Source organism: Scleropages formosus, chromosome 1, assembly GCF_900964775.1.
Source record: "Scleropages formosus chromosome 1, fSclFor1.1, whole genome shotgun sequence".
Classification (NCBI taxonomy): domain Eukaryota; kingdom Metazoa; phylum Chordata; class Actinopteri; order Osteoglossiformes; family Osteoglossidae; genus Scleropages; species Scleropages formosus.
This window is the reverse complement of record NC_041806.1, coordinates 2,361,507-2,376,263: the sequence shown is the minus strand read 5'-3', so window position 1 is coordinate 2,376,263 and position 14,757 is coordinate 2,361,507. Positions and strand designations below refer to the sequence as shown.

Genomic DNA, 14,757 nt, shown 5'->3' with positions numbered 1-14,757 from the left:
CCTTGATCCCTCGCTGACTGAGAGCGCGCATCTGCCAGCCTCGTGCTTCCCGCGCTTGGAGCGCGCTCGCGGCACGCCGAATGTCCCCGCGCCGGCTTTAGACGCGGCTCGCGCTCGGACTCTGGCGCGAGGCGAGGCGCGGCGCCTGAGCTGTTCCGATTATGCCTTGTTAACGCTCCCGTCAGAAATTTACTGTGCTTTTCACTCGACATTACTCCATTCGTTCAAGTAAAAGAATTCCGCACGGCACATTTAAACAGATTAAAAGTTGAATTTACTTCAGATCATTTTTCATTTATCTTCCAATAATAAATAAAGAGACGAGTAATTGTGGGCTACACACTGACGAGAGACGAGTGGGAATATTTGCAATATTTCCTTTTTTTCTCTGCACTTATATTTACATTTATTCATTTGCCAGACGCTTTTCTTCAAAGTGACGTACAATTAGTAGAGATAAAGTTGATATTGTAGAGAAAATATGCTAAAAAATACTGAAACTATATGAAAAGTTTGAATATTATGTTAATGATAGGAGTCTGATGTGAAGGTATAGCTGAAGAAATGAAGATAAGTCTTGGATCAGGAAAAATCTTTGTGAAACAGAGACTTGATGCTTTACGTAAGACTATTCCTGTTGCTTGTTTGTTTATTCGAATATTAAATCATTTACATGTTTATATATCTAAAAGTTCAGAATGTGTTTTGGTTGTCTTTTACGTTTGTTGTAATTGGTTAAACAGTGTGATAGGAAGTGAATGATATGTTTTTTTATCATTGTATTTGGAGAGAAGAAACTTTTTACTTCACTGGTCTCTTGACTCCCCTCACCTTCTGGCCATACGCCTTGTGTTACCGGGTAGTCTCCGGTTCCCCGCGACCCCGTATGGGACAAGCCAAGCGGTTCCAAAAATGTGTGTGTGTATGTGTGTGTGTGTGTGTGTGTGTGTGTGTGTGTGTGTGTGTGTGGTCTCTTGATCTGCTGTATGTTTGATAATTATGTTATCTGTTTAATAATTAAAAAACCCTGTATGCAGCTGCTTGTGTAATGTATAGTGGTTTATATGGCGGTATGTGACAAATTGACTGTACTCAAGAATCATGTGTCTCCATCCAAATTTCTCCTTCTGTTGGTGTAATGCACTTTCTTGCACTCTGGCATGTGCATCACTTTTGAGAAAAGCATCTGCTAAATGAGTTAATGTAATTTCAGTGTAAGTATGGCTGTGTTAATAAACTTCTGAGAATTATTTTTCTCCATTCAGTTCCAGGAACGCAACAACCCTACATATATACTTTATTTAGTCTAACCTGAAGTTATTTGCTCTTAAGTGTCTGTACAAATGTTCCGAAAATGTAATGAGTGTTATTGTTTCTGTTATAGAGGGGCGCGGTGGCGCAGTGGGTTGGACCGCAGTCCTGCTCTCCGGTGGGTCTGGGGTTCAAGTCCCGCTTGGGGTGCCTTGCGACGGACTGGCGTCCCGTCCTGGGTGTGTCCCCTCCCTCTCTCCAGCCTTACGCCCTGTGTTGCCGGGTAGGCTCCGGTTCCCCGTGACCCCGTATGGGACAAGCGGTTCTGAAAATGTGTGTGTGTGTGTGTGTTTCTGTTATTCAGGACCGATTGTTGTGAAAACAGAAAATCTTCAGATTGGAGCCAATTGATGTCAGCCTGGGTTGGGTTCTCGTGTGCAACGGAGCCCATGCTGGTGCAAGGCAGCACACAGGACATGGTCACACAGCTATGTATATCCTTCTTGACACTATAAAAGCCCTTATTTTGTCCATATCATCTATAATCTAACTTCTGGTGTAGATGCATGGATGCAGGGTCAAATAATTCTGCAGATATCAAATAACAGGTGTGCAGATTTCAGACAATTAAGGTAAATTCAAACAAGTGGAACAATACTAACAAAATATCAATAAACAAAGCTCTTAACAGAAGGAAGGTTGAGAGAGACAGTGATTCTGACAATATTTTAGCATGGTGTAAATTGCTACAACGGTGCATGAAAATATATACTCCTTTTTCCTACAGTAAGCTTGTTATTTAAAATAGCATTTTTAACGATTACACAGTTATACTTCCACAGCAAGTATTGTATTCTATGCAATGGCTATCAGATATTTGTATCAGACATTTCTGGGACTTTGTATCTCAGGCACAAAAGGTTTTTATTCCTTTGTTCTGCCAGCTTGGCTACTTTTTGCCTAAATCTGGTGTATTATCGTCTAAATTACCCTGGAAATAATGACCACTAATGTACGAGTAGGACTCAAATGACGATGTTGGTTGAATCCCTCTCTTTTAATACAGGTACTGGAAGGAGATGCATATTCCTTCAAGCAGTTTATTGGCACGGCCACACTTCTTCCATAAAAAAACTATTGTGTACTTTGTACTTCCTGTCATGCTGATGATCTCAACCAATTACAACAATTGATTGTTAAATATAAATGACAACTGAAATAGCAGATTCAGTACCATAATTAACTTTTTAAGTGGATGCTTTTCTCCAAAACAACTTAGATATTAAACACTACTATACGCATTTATAGTGAGACAATTTTTACTATTGAAGGTAAGTACCTCCCCAAGGTTACTACAGCAGGGATGGAATTAGTAACACAGCATTTCAAATGGTCTGTTTTGCCTTGAAGAGTGAAAGACATGGGCAGCAATTTTGTGAATTCACTTATAAACATCTGTGAACCAAATTATCCATGTCTCTGTCTAGAGTCAGCCTGTCTCATGCTGTGTACTTCAGACCATTGCAACTCTGCACTGGACAGGCAGTTTATTGACACTGAATGAAAGGGAAATGGAGTTTTGTTCTCCTGTATGCATAACTCACATATAGGCAGAATGACAGAAGTTGATTTTGAATGAAAATATAACATTAAAATACACGCTACAAGTTATTTGTTACAAATATTATAAAACAAGCTGAGTTTATCATGCAACCATGATGCAAAAATACATTTTATTTTAGTATTTTAATGATTTTACATTATATGTTTCTCATCCTGGAACATTTCTTTTTTCATAAGAAATAATAGCAATTTCTACCCCTTACCACAGGTGATTTTGTGTAACAAAGTGAAAAACAGGTGCATCCATTTGTGGGTGCCTCACAAAAGGAATTGGCAGTAAATTTCACCATAAAAAAGTATGCATGGCATACTTGAATGAATGAGCAAGGAAATAAAAACTGATTTAAAAATAGCCAACATAAAAGTTGCTGAATAAAATTATAAATTCTTAGCATTCTTTGAGATTGGGATAACATAAAATAAGCAGTTCTTGAAGAGCACCTTTTTCTTCATCTTATTATAATTCAGAAAAAACAATTAGGGTGGCAAGGTGGTGGCAGGAGTAGCACCAGTGCCTTACAGCTTCTGGGCTGTGGGTTAGGATGTTTGTTTGAATCTGACTCAGTCTGTGTGGAGTTTGCATGTTCTCCCAGTGTTCATATGGATTTCCTCCCACACTCCAAAGATGTATATATAAGGCAAAATAACTATAGTATTGCCTTCAAAACCATCATTCAAAGGTAGCCTACGGAATGCAGGAAAACTTAAACACATGGTTTACATTCAAATAAAATTTTTAAAGGTTTAAAGTTTTTGTGGTATTAGAAAATAACTATAATAAAGAGATGTTTATACAAATTACAGTTGCAGTGAGTCTCACATTACAGATCATGCACAAGGCATTCATATGTGGTACGCGTATGTACGTAATGTTATTTCTAGTGTTCTGCTGAGCCAGAGTTGCACATTTATATAATATTTCTCCTTGTGTCTCTTAGTGGAACAAATTGCATTTGAAGGCAGTATTATTGCACATATGAGAACGATTAGAATGGGGGAAGGGCAAAGGGAGAAAGTGGTCCTAATGAGTTAAGGCTTTTCTTGATTCAACATTAAAGGCTGTGAAGGCTGACAGTGATTCCAGTCATTTGGACTGGGGTAGCAGCAGCAACAACCGCGGACTGCAGAGACGCCTGCGAGACGGGAGCGATAACATTCCTCAAGAGACACAGTCCGGCTGTTTGCAACCCAGGCGCAGTAACTTTTCTGATAGCTTTTTCTCTTCTGGGTGACCAGTGCTGCTGGAGAAGTTGCTAGTCATCACCGCAGCTATCCCCATTGTGAGCCACATGTGTCTCTGTTTGGCTGAGTCATCGTAATGATATTAGGGGTAGCTGTATTAGTCATGGCTGTGTTATTTGTGTTGCTCCGCCGAGTGTGTAATCACCCTGAGACAAGGCCCAAGACATGCGGGTCTCAGACAGCGGACCCCATTCCTTGGCTACAGGAGTCTGGAGAGCAGGACCCTCTCCATTCATGCATGGAAGCACGCTAGAATTAAACATTCCCATCAAGGTGCTGTTTCATTAAGGACCTTAAAGTTCTGCAACACAGACAAATTAATAACACCAGTAAATTACTGTGCACATATGGATTTGAGTCCCTGCAGTACCAGTCTAGACATAGGTACACAAACTGACCTGTGGTCACTTGGCTGGCAGGCTTTCCTTGATGCATGATGTAGTGGCTGTGGTGAGGCATAAGTGTATGAAGTTTTCTCCCCCAGGTGCCATTTTTTACCCATTGAAATGGAAAAGGTGATTCTCGGCATACACAGATAAGGTGAGTGTACCTTTACTGAATCCTCCTGATGTTGAGTGGCTGCCATATTGGAAGTGGGACGCTTAAGAATTTGGTAATTAGCTATGACCAAAACTGGGAGAACAGAGTTAAATTCAAAGAATATAATTCTCTTTCTTTTGCGGCATCTTAACATAACCAGGGTCTCTATACATGTGATTCCGGCTTTAGTCTCACAGTGTTTAGAGGAGCTACACAGATTGTATAGATGATAAAGTCCTTTGCAGACCACACTGTATACCCATCACCCAGAGCAGCATTAAGGGTTATTGCATGAAAGACTGTACATTTCTTGGAAGGTGCAATAAGAGAGCTTGGCCTGTTGGTGGCAGTATGAGGGATACAGGTTTGCTTCTCATCAGGTACAATCCCTGGCAGAGTGGATTTGACATGTTCACAGTTCCCTTCATTAACATTTGTTCATCATCAATAGTGCCATAATCATAAAAAAAGACCAGCTGTTGACTAGTGGAATTCTTTTTATTAATTTTTATTATTATAAAATTGCATCTTCTGTATGCACAACATTATTAGTTGCTGTTGGATCAGCGGTGCTATTAACCAAACTGTCAGAATTCAGAGATAGCCTGCAAATTACACCTGGGAGTTAGAGTCCGTGTTGACTGTTCCTCCATTTGCCATTTTGTTTTTATTTTTTACCTGCAAAAAATACAAGTCTGAATTACTTCATTTATTCAGTGTGTTTTTGATAAAAACAACCATAGTTGAATTTGCAGCTTTTACTGGTTTATCACAGTTTTAGTAAAGGGAAAAAATATCACAGGCATTTGCTGTACAGAGACTGACCATGGGTTGCATCTTGACAGAATAAATTTGGGGAAAAAAACTGATCATGGAAAATGTAGCCGAAACAGTACTGTCACTAAGTCGATGTGCCAAAATATTACTCATAAAACAACCTAATTATCAACTGGGTTATGTGCTCTGTTCCCGTCGCAAGGGATGATGTCACTTAGAGCAGAGGTCCTCTTAGCCTCCTTGTAAGAGTACCCAAAAAAAAGAAATATGACAGTAAAACTGTCTCTGAAGGCGGAGACGCACTGAGCTTCGACGTCCTTCGGCTACCAACCACTCAGCTGTTATGTTACCATGGCTGATAAGATTCGCTACAGGAGCAAAGAACACACTTACATTGCTTCTGTGTTTTTTTCCCCACTTAATGAAACATTAGCTTTTTGATAAAAGCATTTGATAAAAAGAAAAATTAAATATTCTTCTCTCTTCCAGATTTGAAATTTTTCAGCAGAGCAATTTGCTCACTTGCAAGAAATGCGACAAAGAAGAAAAGAAGACCAAAGACGGAGAAGAAATTGGATTTCCATTTTTAAACAAAGACACGTGGGGAGAGAAAGCAAATAAGCTGCACGTTACGGTCACGGAGAAGAGCTGGCACTTCAGTGCAAACCTTTGCTGCTTTCGCCAAAAACATGTCTGTAATTTGGCCTGTCACTTTCAATAAGGATTGTGAAATGCAAAGGATGGAAGGCAGGTTCCTGTTTTTTCTCACTTCCATTAAAAAGCGTGTGACAGGCCCAGCATGCAGGTCACACTGTCACCCTCAGTGGTGGAACACGGTTTTGCAGCATCTTGACAGATTTGGCTGCCAGTCCATGGCACTGTCAAGGGGAGGAGCAGTTGACTTTTGGACCAGTGGTGCTGAGAGTATAACAGAGCTTAGCAAAACAGAGGCAGCTTTCATTCTTAGTGCAGGCCTACAACGCAAAGGTGGCACTAGAGCTGGTCAGAAGAGCCCGTCTTGCTGGAAGCCACTGCTGGGTACCTTGCTACAGGATCTCTGTGTGGAGTTGTCCTGGAGCAGCTAGGCAGTCAGCATCATTCTTAGCTTCTAGTGCACTCAGTGAGTGCTCTCAAAAGGAACATCAAGGAGTAAAACTGTCAGAGATGAGTAAGCCCACAGCTAGACTTTGCTGCAAGCATGTGGGCCTGTGGGGGTGTGGCAATGGAGACATGCTGTGTGTAGGGATGCATGTTAGAATGGTGCAAATGCACAAAAAGACTAATGCTAGCAAACTATTTAAAGCGCTTTTGAGAAAAAGTGGTCAGGAGCTGCTGGAGGAACACAAAGATGGTTTGGGCCAGCTGCTGTGTGGAGGACGTCAGAGGAAGAGGTGACAATGCTAGTCTGTGCAGTAGAAGTCTGGGTGACCCTTTGCTCTTCCCACCCACCCCTTCATTCCAACCCCTCATTCCATCAGTGTTAATAGCAACATACCAGGGAGCTTGAGCCATTTGGGCACTTTGCCAGAGTCTGTTCTGACTGGCTTGGGAGCTTCGCTGTCGGGCTCCGGCTGCTCATCCCCTGCGCCCCGCAGGCCTGTCGGCTCACTCTGGGCAGCAGGGAATGGAAAAGGCTCTTCTGAAAGTGCTGCAGCGGATGCTGGGGCTGGTGACCTGGGCATACAGCTGAGGAAGGGGAGGGCATAATACAGAGCAATGAGGTCACGCGCTCTTGGTGATTTGGTCAGTAATTTGCCCTGACCCACCACACCCCGCATCAAGGCAAAAACATTAATTCCCTTGTTTAAGATGATGACCAAAGGCAGAAAGGAAGCTTTTCCCTACATATCAGTCTTTACCTTTGACCGCTGTCCGGCTATTAGGCATAAGCAATCGCCAAACCTTCACAGATAAAGGCTAAGGTATATTTTGTGGACAGACGCGTTCAGTTCTACAGCCAGAGATGAAAATTCGACTCACATTCCCACCGGTAGCAGAAAAGTCACATGAACCCCTTTCAACTGACAGTAATCAGCTAATAAAAGCAATGAAGGGGATTTACTTAAACCAGTTAAATCCACCCTCTTTCCATAATTCCCCAAATGACCGAGGCCTCGCTCCTCCCTCAGCCCCGTCATCCTGTTGCTGTAAAGAATTTAAGGGAAGAGGAAGTATTTCCATGGGGTGGACGAGAGTAATAATCCTGACACACTTTCATGTGGATGGCGCTTGAATGAGATAGTACAGCACAGGTCAAAGGTCGTTATTACTCATTTCCTGTGTGGCGAGTACTATAAATACACTTAAATCCTTCCAGCTATGTTTGTCCCCCTCCTTTCAACACCCTGAACCGCAACAAAGACAGGGAGCTTTATGACTATCGGGGCAGTGATGTTTGTGTGTGTGTCTGTGTATGCTAAGGGGTGGGGGAAGGAAACACTCAGCTGGAAAAGCACAGCAGGTGTTCTGTGTAGAAGAAATGGAACTGCATGACCACAGGTCTTATTTTTTTCCCCCCGACAGAGCATTGGCACAGCGCTCGCCAGGACCAGACTGGGACACGCACTCCGAGGCTGTCCACACAGGCACTCCAACGCCATTTTTCGTTTGAGCCGCACCTCTTTGTTACCACTCAATGGAAACTGCCCTTGACGCAGGGCATCGAGCGAGTCTAACAAAAGCACTGTTGGCAAATGGACAAAGGACAACAGGTGGACGAATACTGGGAAACTGGGCCTATCTATAGAGGAGCCTGGGACAGGAATCGGCTGGAAAACACGGTCTGGATTTGAACACCAAAGAGATTCCAGTGAGGGCGTCCTTTACAGGGAAAAGCATCATCAACAACAACGATGCTGAGAGTCCCAGATCAGGTGCGGTGCAGAATTGGAGCTGCAGCCCTGGGTTCAGGGCTCAGGTCAGGCCAAAGGGGCTGCAGAACGTGCTAGACACTCACCTGGTGATGGCTTCATCTGCCTGCAGGGCCGACACACTGGACTCAAGCAGTTGCCTCTGCAGGTAACAACCTGGGACACAGATACTGTGTGTCATTACTGTGTGACCTCATGCTCCTCCACACATCCAGGACTAACAGGGTTTATCTGTTACGATAATTCAAAAATGAATATTAAATGAAAATGCCCAATTCATTTATTTTCACAAAATTAACTCAAATTTCCTCTAAGAGCAGTGCAGAAATGTATTAGCTGTATTGACATAGCTAGTACTGTATAGTGTATATTAGTTCTCCATAGATACAGCAGTACTGCTAGTGTTCAGTACTTCCCCACATTTATGTTAACACTGCTGTGTACTACTGCCACCATGGGTACAGCTGAAGAACAGTAACGTTAGCTAGCAATACTAATGGTCTCAGAACTAACATGGCCATGAACAGAAAATGTTCAGTACTGGGGTAAAGCATAATTACACATGGGCAACGTTGTGGTCATGCTTTCATGGGACAAACTGAGCGGAAAACAAAGTAAAGCGACCGACAACTGTCCTGCATCTCCCCTGCAGCAGGGCAGGATGGGAAATGTCATTGCTCTGTGTATTGACTGATTGTATTACAGGTCAGCCAAGCTCAGCAGCTCCTGACAAATGAGGATGTGCTTGTTAATTTCATTCATGCAGACGGGGAAAAGCACGTCATGCTGTCGCAACCCTGGGGTGAAACCTGACGAGGCAGACAGGAAAAGCCACTGGAGAACAGTAAGTGGTCTCTTCCCAGAGGGCTATTGCAAAAAAGATGTTATTACAGCAGGGAATCTCATTGAAACTAATTCTAAGAAACATAAATATAACATTTACATTCATTTCTTTAGCAGACGCTTTTCTCCGAAGCAGCTTCCAATGGATACTATGTAGTGTTATCAGCCCACACACCTTATTCGCCAAGGTGACTTACACTGCTAGATACACTACTTACACTGGGTCACTCATCAGTGGAACACACACACACACACACACACACACACACACACACACAGAGCACCAGGAGGAAACCCACACAGACACAACATGCAAACTCCACACACACTGAGCGGGGATCAAACCCACGCCCTCTCGCACCACCCAGGCGCTGTGAGACAGCAGCACTACTCGCTGTGCCACCGTGCCACCCATAACAAAATGATAACTTTTACTAACCTGTCTTAACATCAGAGCCGAAGTAAACAAGAGCTGCTGGAAACAAGTTGGCCTGGAGGAGGAGAGAGGACAGAGCGGTTACACAGATAAGAGTAAGACGAAGGATATGGGATGGGGTCGAGGGACTGACGGCAAGGTAACACAAGAATCATGATGAAAGGTGACAACAGTGGGGTCTGAACTCTGAAGAAAGGTTTGAGGGGGGCCACTAGATGAGACCGTATATCACTCTCTTTCGAAACGGGGAATGCCAGTTCCCCTCCTGATGTCACAATGAGTCATCTGGTCAACCACGTTCTGCCAAAAACACGTCCTGCCTGCTTACCGATTACCTTCGGCACGTGCAGCTAAAGTATCGGGGCTGAAGAACGCCACCCTCAGAAGGCAATGAGCTCACCGCAGAAAATACAATATGCGCCTCACAAAGCAATCAAATTGTGAGGATGGGGGCTGGGAGTACAATTCTTCAATTTGTCAGAGAAGCAGCAGTCCAGTACGCGGGGTGCATTTTTGTTTCAGGATGAGCTCGTGCCAGCTGGGGCTCGGCTGGTGATGTCATGGCGATCGAAGAGATCGAGTGTCGCCAGCGGACGACTCCCTGCCAGCACTCGGCAGAGGTTTTTGGGATTTTTCCCCTGATGTGAGGCGGCACGCCTCTGATCTGGAATGGTCTGCGGCCTCTGCCAGAGGCCACGCGTGCCAGATCGCTGCGGCTCAGCGCTATTACACGGCCCAGAGGGTGGGCTTTGCTAATCCCGGTTTATAATGGATCACAGGATATATAAGATGTAAAAACCTTACAATTTGTAAGCTGCCTTTGAACAATTCTGCCAAGCAAATAAATTACCGTGATTTGTGTAGACTCCGCTTCGTATTTATGACGCTGTTAGTTAAAGTGGTTGTAAAGTTCAGCAGTCTTCACGGTGTTTTCCCCACCCGTCCTTGCTTCTGAGTCCACAATAAATAAGAGTCGCTTTGCAAACACTTATGGAAGCATAATATCACAAAATACATCCCTAAAAACAGCACTAGCCACAGGCCGGCTGTCGGAGGCCACGCCCCAGGAGACCCAGGATCCCACGTCGGTGCTGCGGTCTCTGCAGGATCTGGGTTCTGCTGTGCTGCCTTGTGTAAGTGGCATCAGCGTCAGAAAGGATTCAATAAAAGTTCAAAAACATTCCCTCCGTCTTCTGTATGCGCGTGAGGGAGAAACGGAGAAAAGCAGAGCGGGATTGGGAATGGAGCGCGGATACGAGCTCGCACACTGAAGAGTCGTAATTGGAACCACTTGGCAGGGCAGTTGGTGGGTGAGTGGTTTAGCACGAGGGCACAGACAAGAGCCTAGGAGAAGCAGCACAGCCACAGCACTGGCCACACACCTGGACCAGTGCACCTGCAACATGGCCCCAACACAACGGCACAAAAACACACCCTCCACAACACAGGTGTGACGCTGCTCAGCCAGGCGCGCAGTACTGCTGGAGCCTCGAGTAGGTCACGGCTGTAGCCGCAGCGAGGGGTTCGGGGCAGGTTGTGCCAACTCCTGATCCTGGTATCAGATTACGAAAGAGAGCAGCTGGCCCAGCGGTCCAGGCCAAGTGGAGATTTAATGTTCCCTCTCTGCACGGCCACAGAACAAAGCACTTCACTACAGAGGTGAAACATCTGTAACTGCACACCTTCTGGCCAATCACAGTTCCTGACAGCTGGCACAGTCTCGCACTCTGTTTACGTGGAACCGCACTGGTTTTCATTCATCCGAATATTTCAACTGCCGAATGCGGAGACCAACACACACTACTGTGTTCTTGATGTTTCCAGTGACCGCGCAGTTGTCTTCTGGTGTGGCAGAGACACATCACTCCTTGGTAATCTTTGCAGAGTTCCCAAAAAGTCCTTCTCCATTAAAAGGACAATCGTAATAATAATAATAATAATAATAATAATATTATGGTGCTGACAAAATATGTTTTCATTTTAGGCCTGTGCAATGTGTGGCTGTTCTTTATTTGCAGGTTTTACAGACCAAACAGCCAAAGCGAACGTTTTTTTTTTCCTCAGAGGGAACATGCGTCAGAACGATGGGATCAGATGGTTCAGTTGACAAAGAAAATATCCATAAAACTAAGAGAAGTTTTTTCCCCCTCTGTCAGCATTGAAACAACAAATCAAACTTCAATCAACACACAATAGAGCAAATAATGCCAAGTAATAAGAATAAAAGGGTGACATGAGATGATTGCAGACACTAGACAAAACAGAGCTAGACGATCCTGAGTGATAAATGTACAGGTCTGACTGGGTCAGGGTGGGTAAACGGTAAACATAGTCTCCACAGCAGAATATTTACATTTATTTATTTAGCAGACGCTTTTCTCCGACATGATGTACAACCAAACAAAAGTAACAAAAAAGAGTAAACAAAAGTGCACAAACAGACGGAAAGCTTCAGAGACAGAAATCGGATGATCACAGCCTGCCCTCCTGACACCACCATGCTGCTCGTTCACATCCCTCAAGTGGCTCCTACAGCAGTGACGTTCAAATAGCAAATACGACTCCACCACAAACGAGCGAGTGCTGCGTTTCCGGAGGCCCACGTACAGCTGAGTAAGGTAGCAAAACACTTTCCATGTTATAGCGGCACCGGTTCCAAAGGCAGGACAAGTTACAAAATGTGGTAATGATCCAGGCGCGCCTGAATGCCAGACGTCCTCATGCCTTTCTGCTGGGCGTTTGAAGTGCTGAGAAGAAACAGGAACACTGAACTGTCTTCAATTTCAGCCTCCTCACGCCCCAAACACGATCCTGTCGATAACATCTCCTGGAAGGGGCCCTGAGGCTTTGCTTTGATTACATGGAGCCACCGCTGCCGCTGTATTCACGCAACCGGCAGCAGGAACACAGACGGCCCACTTTTCCCATTTTTAGTGTCACCGTTCCATTTGCCTGCCAGAGTTTGACGCAAACTGTCAAAAGTTTAAGGGGAGGGGGGGTGAAAGGTGAATGGACAAACTGTTCCTTTGGTGACCGCAAACGTGACTCCAGCCTGCGTGACCTTGGTCTTCAGCACACTGACCGCAGATTACTTGCATCGCTAGCGACCGCAGGAGGTATCTAACCTCCCAAAAGCTAACCGTTTTCTGCCAGAAGGCTGGCGGTTGGGAGCGGTCGTCTTACATCGAATGAGTTCCGAGTTTGTTCTCGCTACGATCGAGGCCGGACTTCAGCCAGCGTACAGCCTCAGTGAAATAAATTCTGGACAGAAGTGTTAAAAAACCTCTATGCAGTGTAAACTGCTCCCAATAATGTGACAGCTCCAAAGAAGTTGAAGAAGCAGCCATAAACAATAACGCTACTGAACTTTTGGCCTTCGGTTGTTAGAACTGCAAATCTGAACTTGTGCGATGGCTCTGAGTACCACCTCAGGGCTACAGGGCAGGACCACAGCAAACTCTTCAGGGGGGGGGAAAAAAAAAAAAAAAAAGAACACCCTTCCACCTAGGCTCTCATTCTTTCAGGTGATGTGCAGGTAAAGGACAGTAAACTTTTCAAAAGCAAAAGAGAAATAGGAAAAAAACACGAACAACTCAAGGATGATGGCTCGAGAGCAGTGCCCCAAATTTATCCCCAAAAAATGATCTCACCGTCCAAACCCGTCCCTAGAACACAGTCAATTCCCACCAATTTGACTTCCTGTACATCCCCATCTCTCTTCATGCCCTCAGACAACTGCCATCATCCAAGGATCCCCACACCGTGACTCTCCCCCATCCCCATCCCCCTCCCCCTCCCCCCGACAACGGCCACTCCTGCCCAGGACCGGCTGAACGCTTTCGTCCGTCCTCGGCTGGGCACTCCCTTCAAATATCAAGGAGCAAAGGGGCTGCAATAACAGCACTGATGGCTCTGGCAGCGAGGGGACTGAAAAAAACAGGAGGGGCTAAGAGAGCAGCGGTCACCCGCATCCGTAATGGATGCACGACTTGGACCCGCTGCCGAGCTCAAACGGACAAACTGACGCATGCATTCCACTGGTCTATCAGTCCGGGGGCCTGATGGGTAACACTGTCCAATTACCATCAAGGAATGCGTTTGTGTTAATTTGGTGTCCACACAAAGCGTCCTGTTTTAAGAGCTGCCCAAGCACTGCTGGGAAAGGAAGAGTGGGGGTCCAGAATCAAAGGGCAGCTGGGATGGGAACCATTCCTTTCGTTACACGACACAAAGCCATTAAGGCGCTGAACACTGGTCTCATGCTAAACAGTTGCATGAGTAACTGTAGCAGAGTGGGAAGAGTAGCAGGAGACGAAAGGTTGGTGGAGAGAGAAGGAAGATCAGGACTGGCAAGCTTTCCTTGGGAGGAGTGAGAGGATATCCACCTGAAAAAGTACTGTTCTGCTTCAAACATGCGCCAGGTATAGAAACTGAAAACGTATCTGTGTTCTGCGTTGGTCACGCTAAAAAATGTGTAGTGATCACAAAAGGAACAAGCTTTCCATAGTAGCTGGCTTCGCAAACACAATGTTTGCTTGGGTCGGTCTGAAAGGCCTTTTACTTGTGTCCGTGCCGCCATGCGGATGATTCACGGACAACGGGCCACGACACGACAAAAATGAACACAGACAGGAAGTCGGCAGCTCTCTCGGTGCTTTATCTATACAAGTCTGAGATCTTTCTTCAACGGCCGTGCTGAACGTACAGCCTTGGTAGCAGAAGTTCTCAAAAACAGCCGAAGTCATCTGTGCGAGAGCAGTTTTGGCAAACCAAAAGCAGATCTTTCCATTTTCAGTGGGCTTCAGTGCACAAGATCCAAGAGGGCCCCTCGTGCCCCAACTCCCGAACTGTAGCTCAAGAACTGCAGTTAGAGCCCAAATCTTAACGAGAGTGGAGCCCCACTCCCACACCAGCACAAGGGCTTTGCGTGACCAGCAAGCAAAGGAGACATGGAGGCCACAGGATTCACAGAGCCCATCCTGGATGAAAGGTCCACGGGCGCTTTGTAGCTTTGGGATCAAGAAAACCAAATAATAACTTCATTACAGTGGTCCTGTTTCCATGCGCTGCTATTTTCGGGCCGCGTAACGAAGGAACAATGGAGGGGAAAAACAGCGCAGGAGAGCGCCCACATCGACGTCTCCGGCCTTTAGGAAGCCTCTCGTGTGACGGAGC

At 45.2% G+C, this 14,757-nt stretch overlaps 2 protein-coding genes across 2 annotated transcripts in view; both read right to left on the bottom strand.

Annotated features, from left to right (window-relative positions):
• The window catches only part of LOC108930258 (zinc finger protein 420-like), a 1,123,701-nt gene that overhangs the window by 978,008 nt on the left and 130,936 nt on the right, over positions 1-14,757 (bottom strand). The gene's annotated exons all lie outside the window — the stretch shown is intronic.
• The window catches only part of aspscr1 (ASPSCR1 tether for SLC2A4, UBX domain containing), a 38,735-nt gene continuing 29,123 nt past the window's right edge, over positions 5,146-14,757 (bottom strand). The window contains exons 14-17 of the mRNA XM_018745455.2: positions 9,586-9,637; positions 8,390-8,459; positions 6,929-7,119; positions 5,146-5,334 (exon numbers count right to left, since the gene is read on the bottom strand). Coding sequence (XP_018600971.2) covers positions 5,324-5,334; positions 6,929-7,119; positions 8,390-8,459; positions 9,586-9,637 — 324 coding nt within the window. The 3' untranslated portion in view covers positions 5,146-5,323. The remainder of the gene's footprint in view (positions 5,335-6,928; positions 7,120-8,389; positions 8,460-9,585; positions 9,638-14,757) is intronic.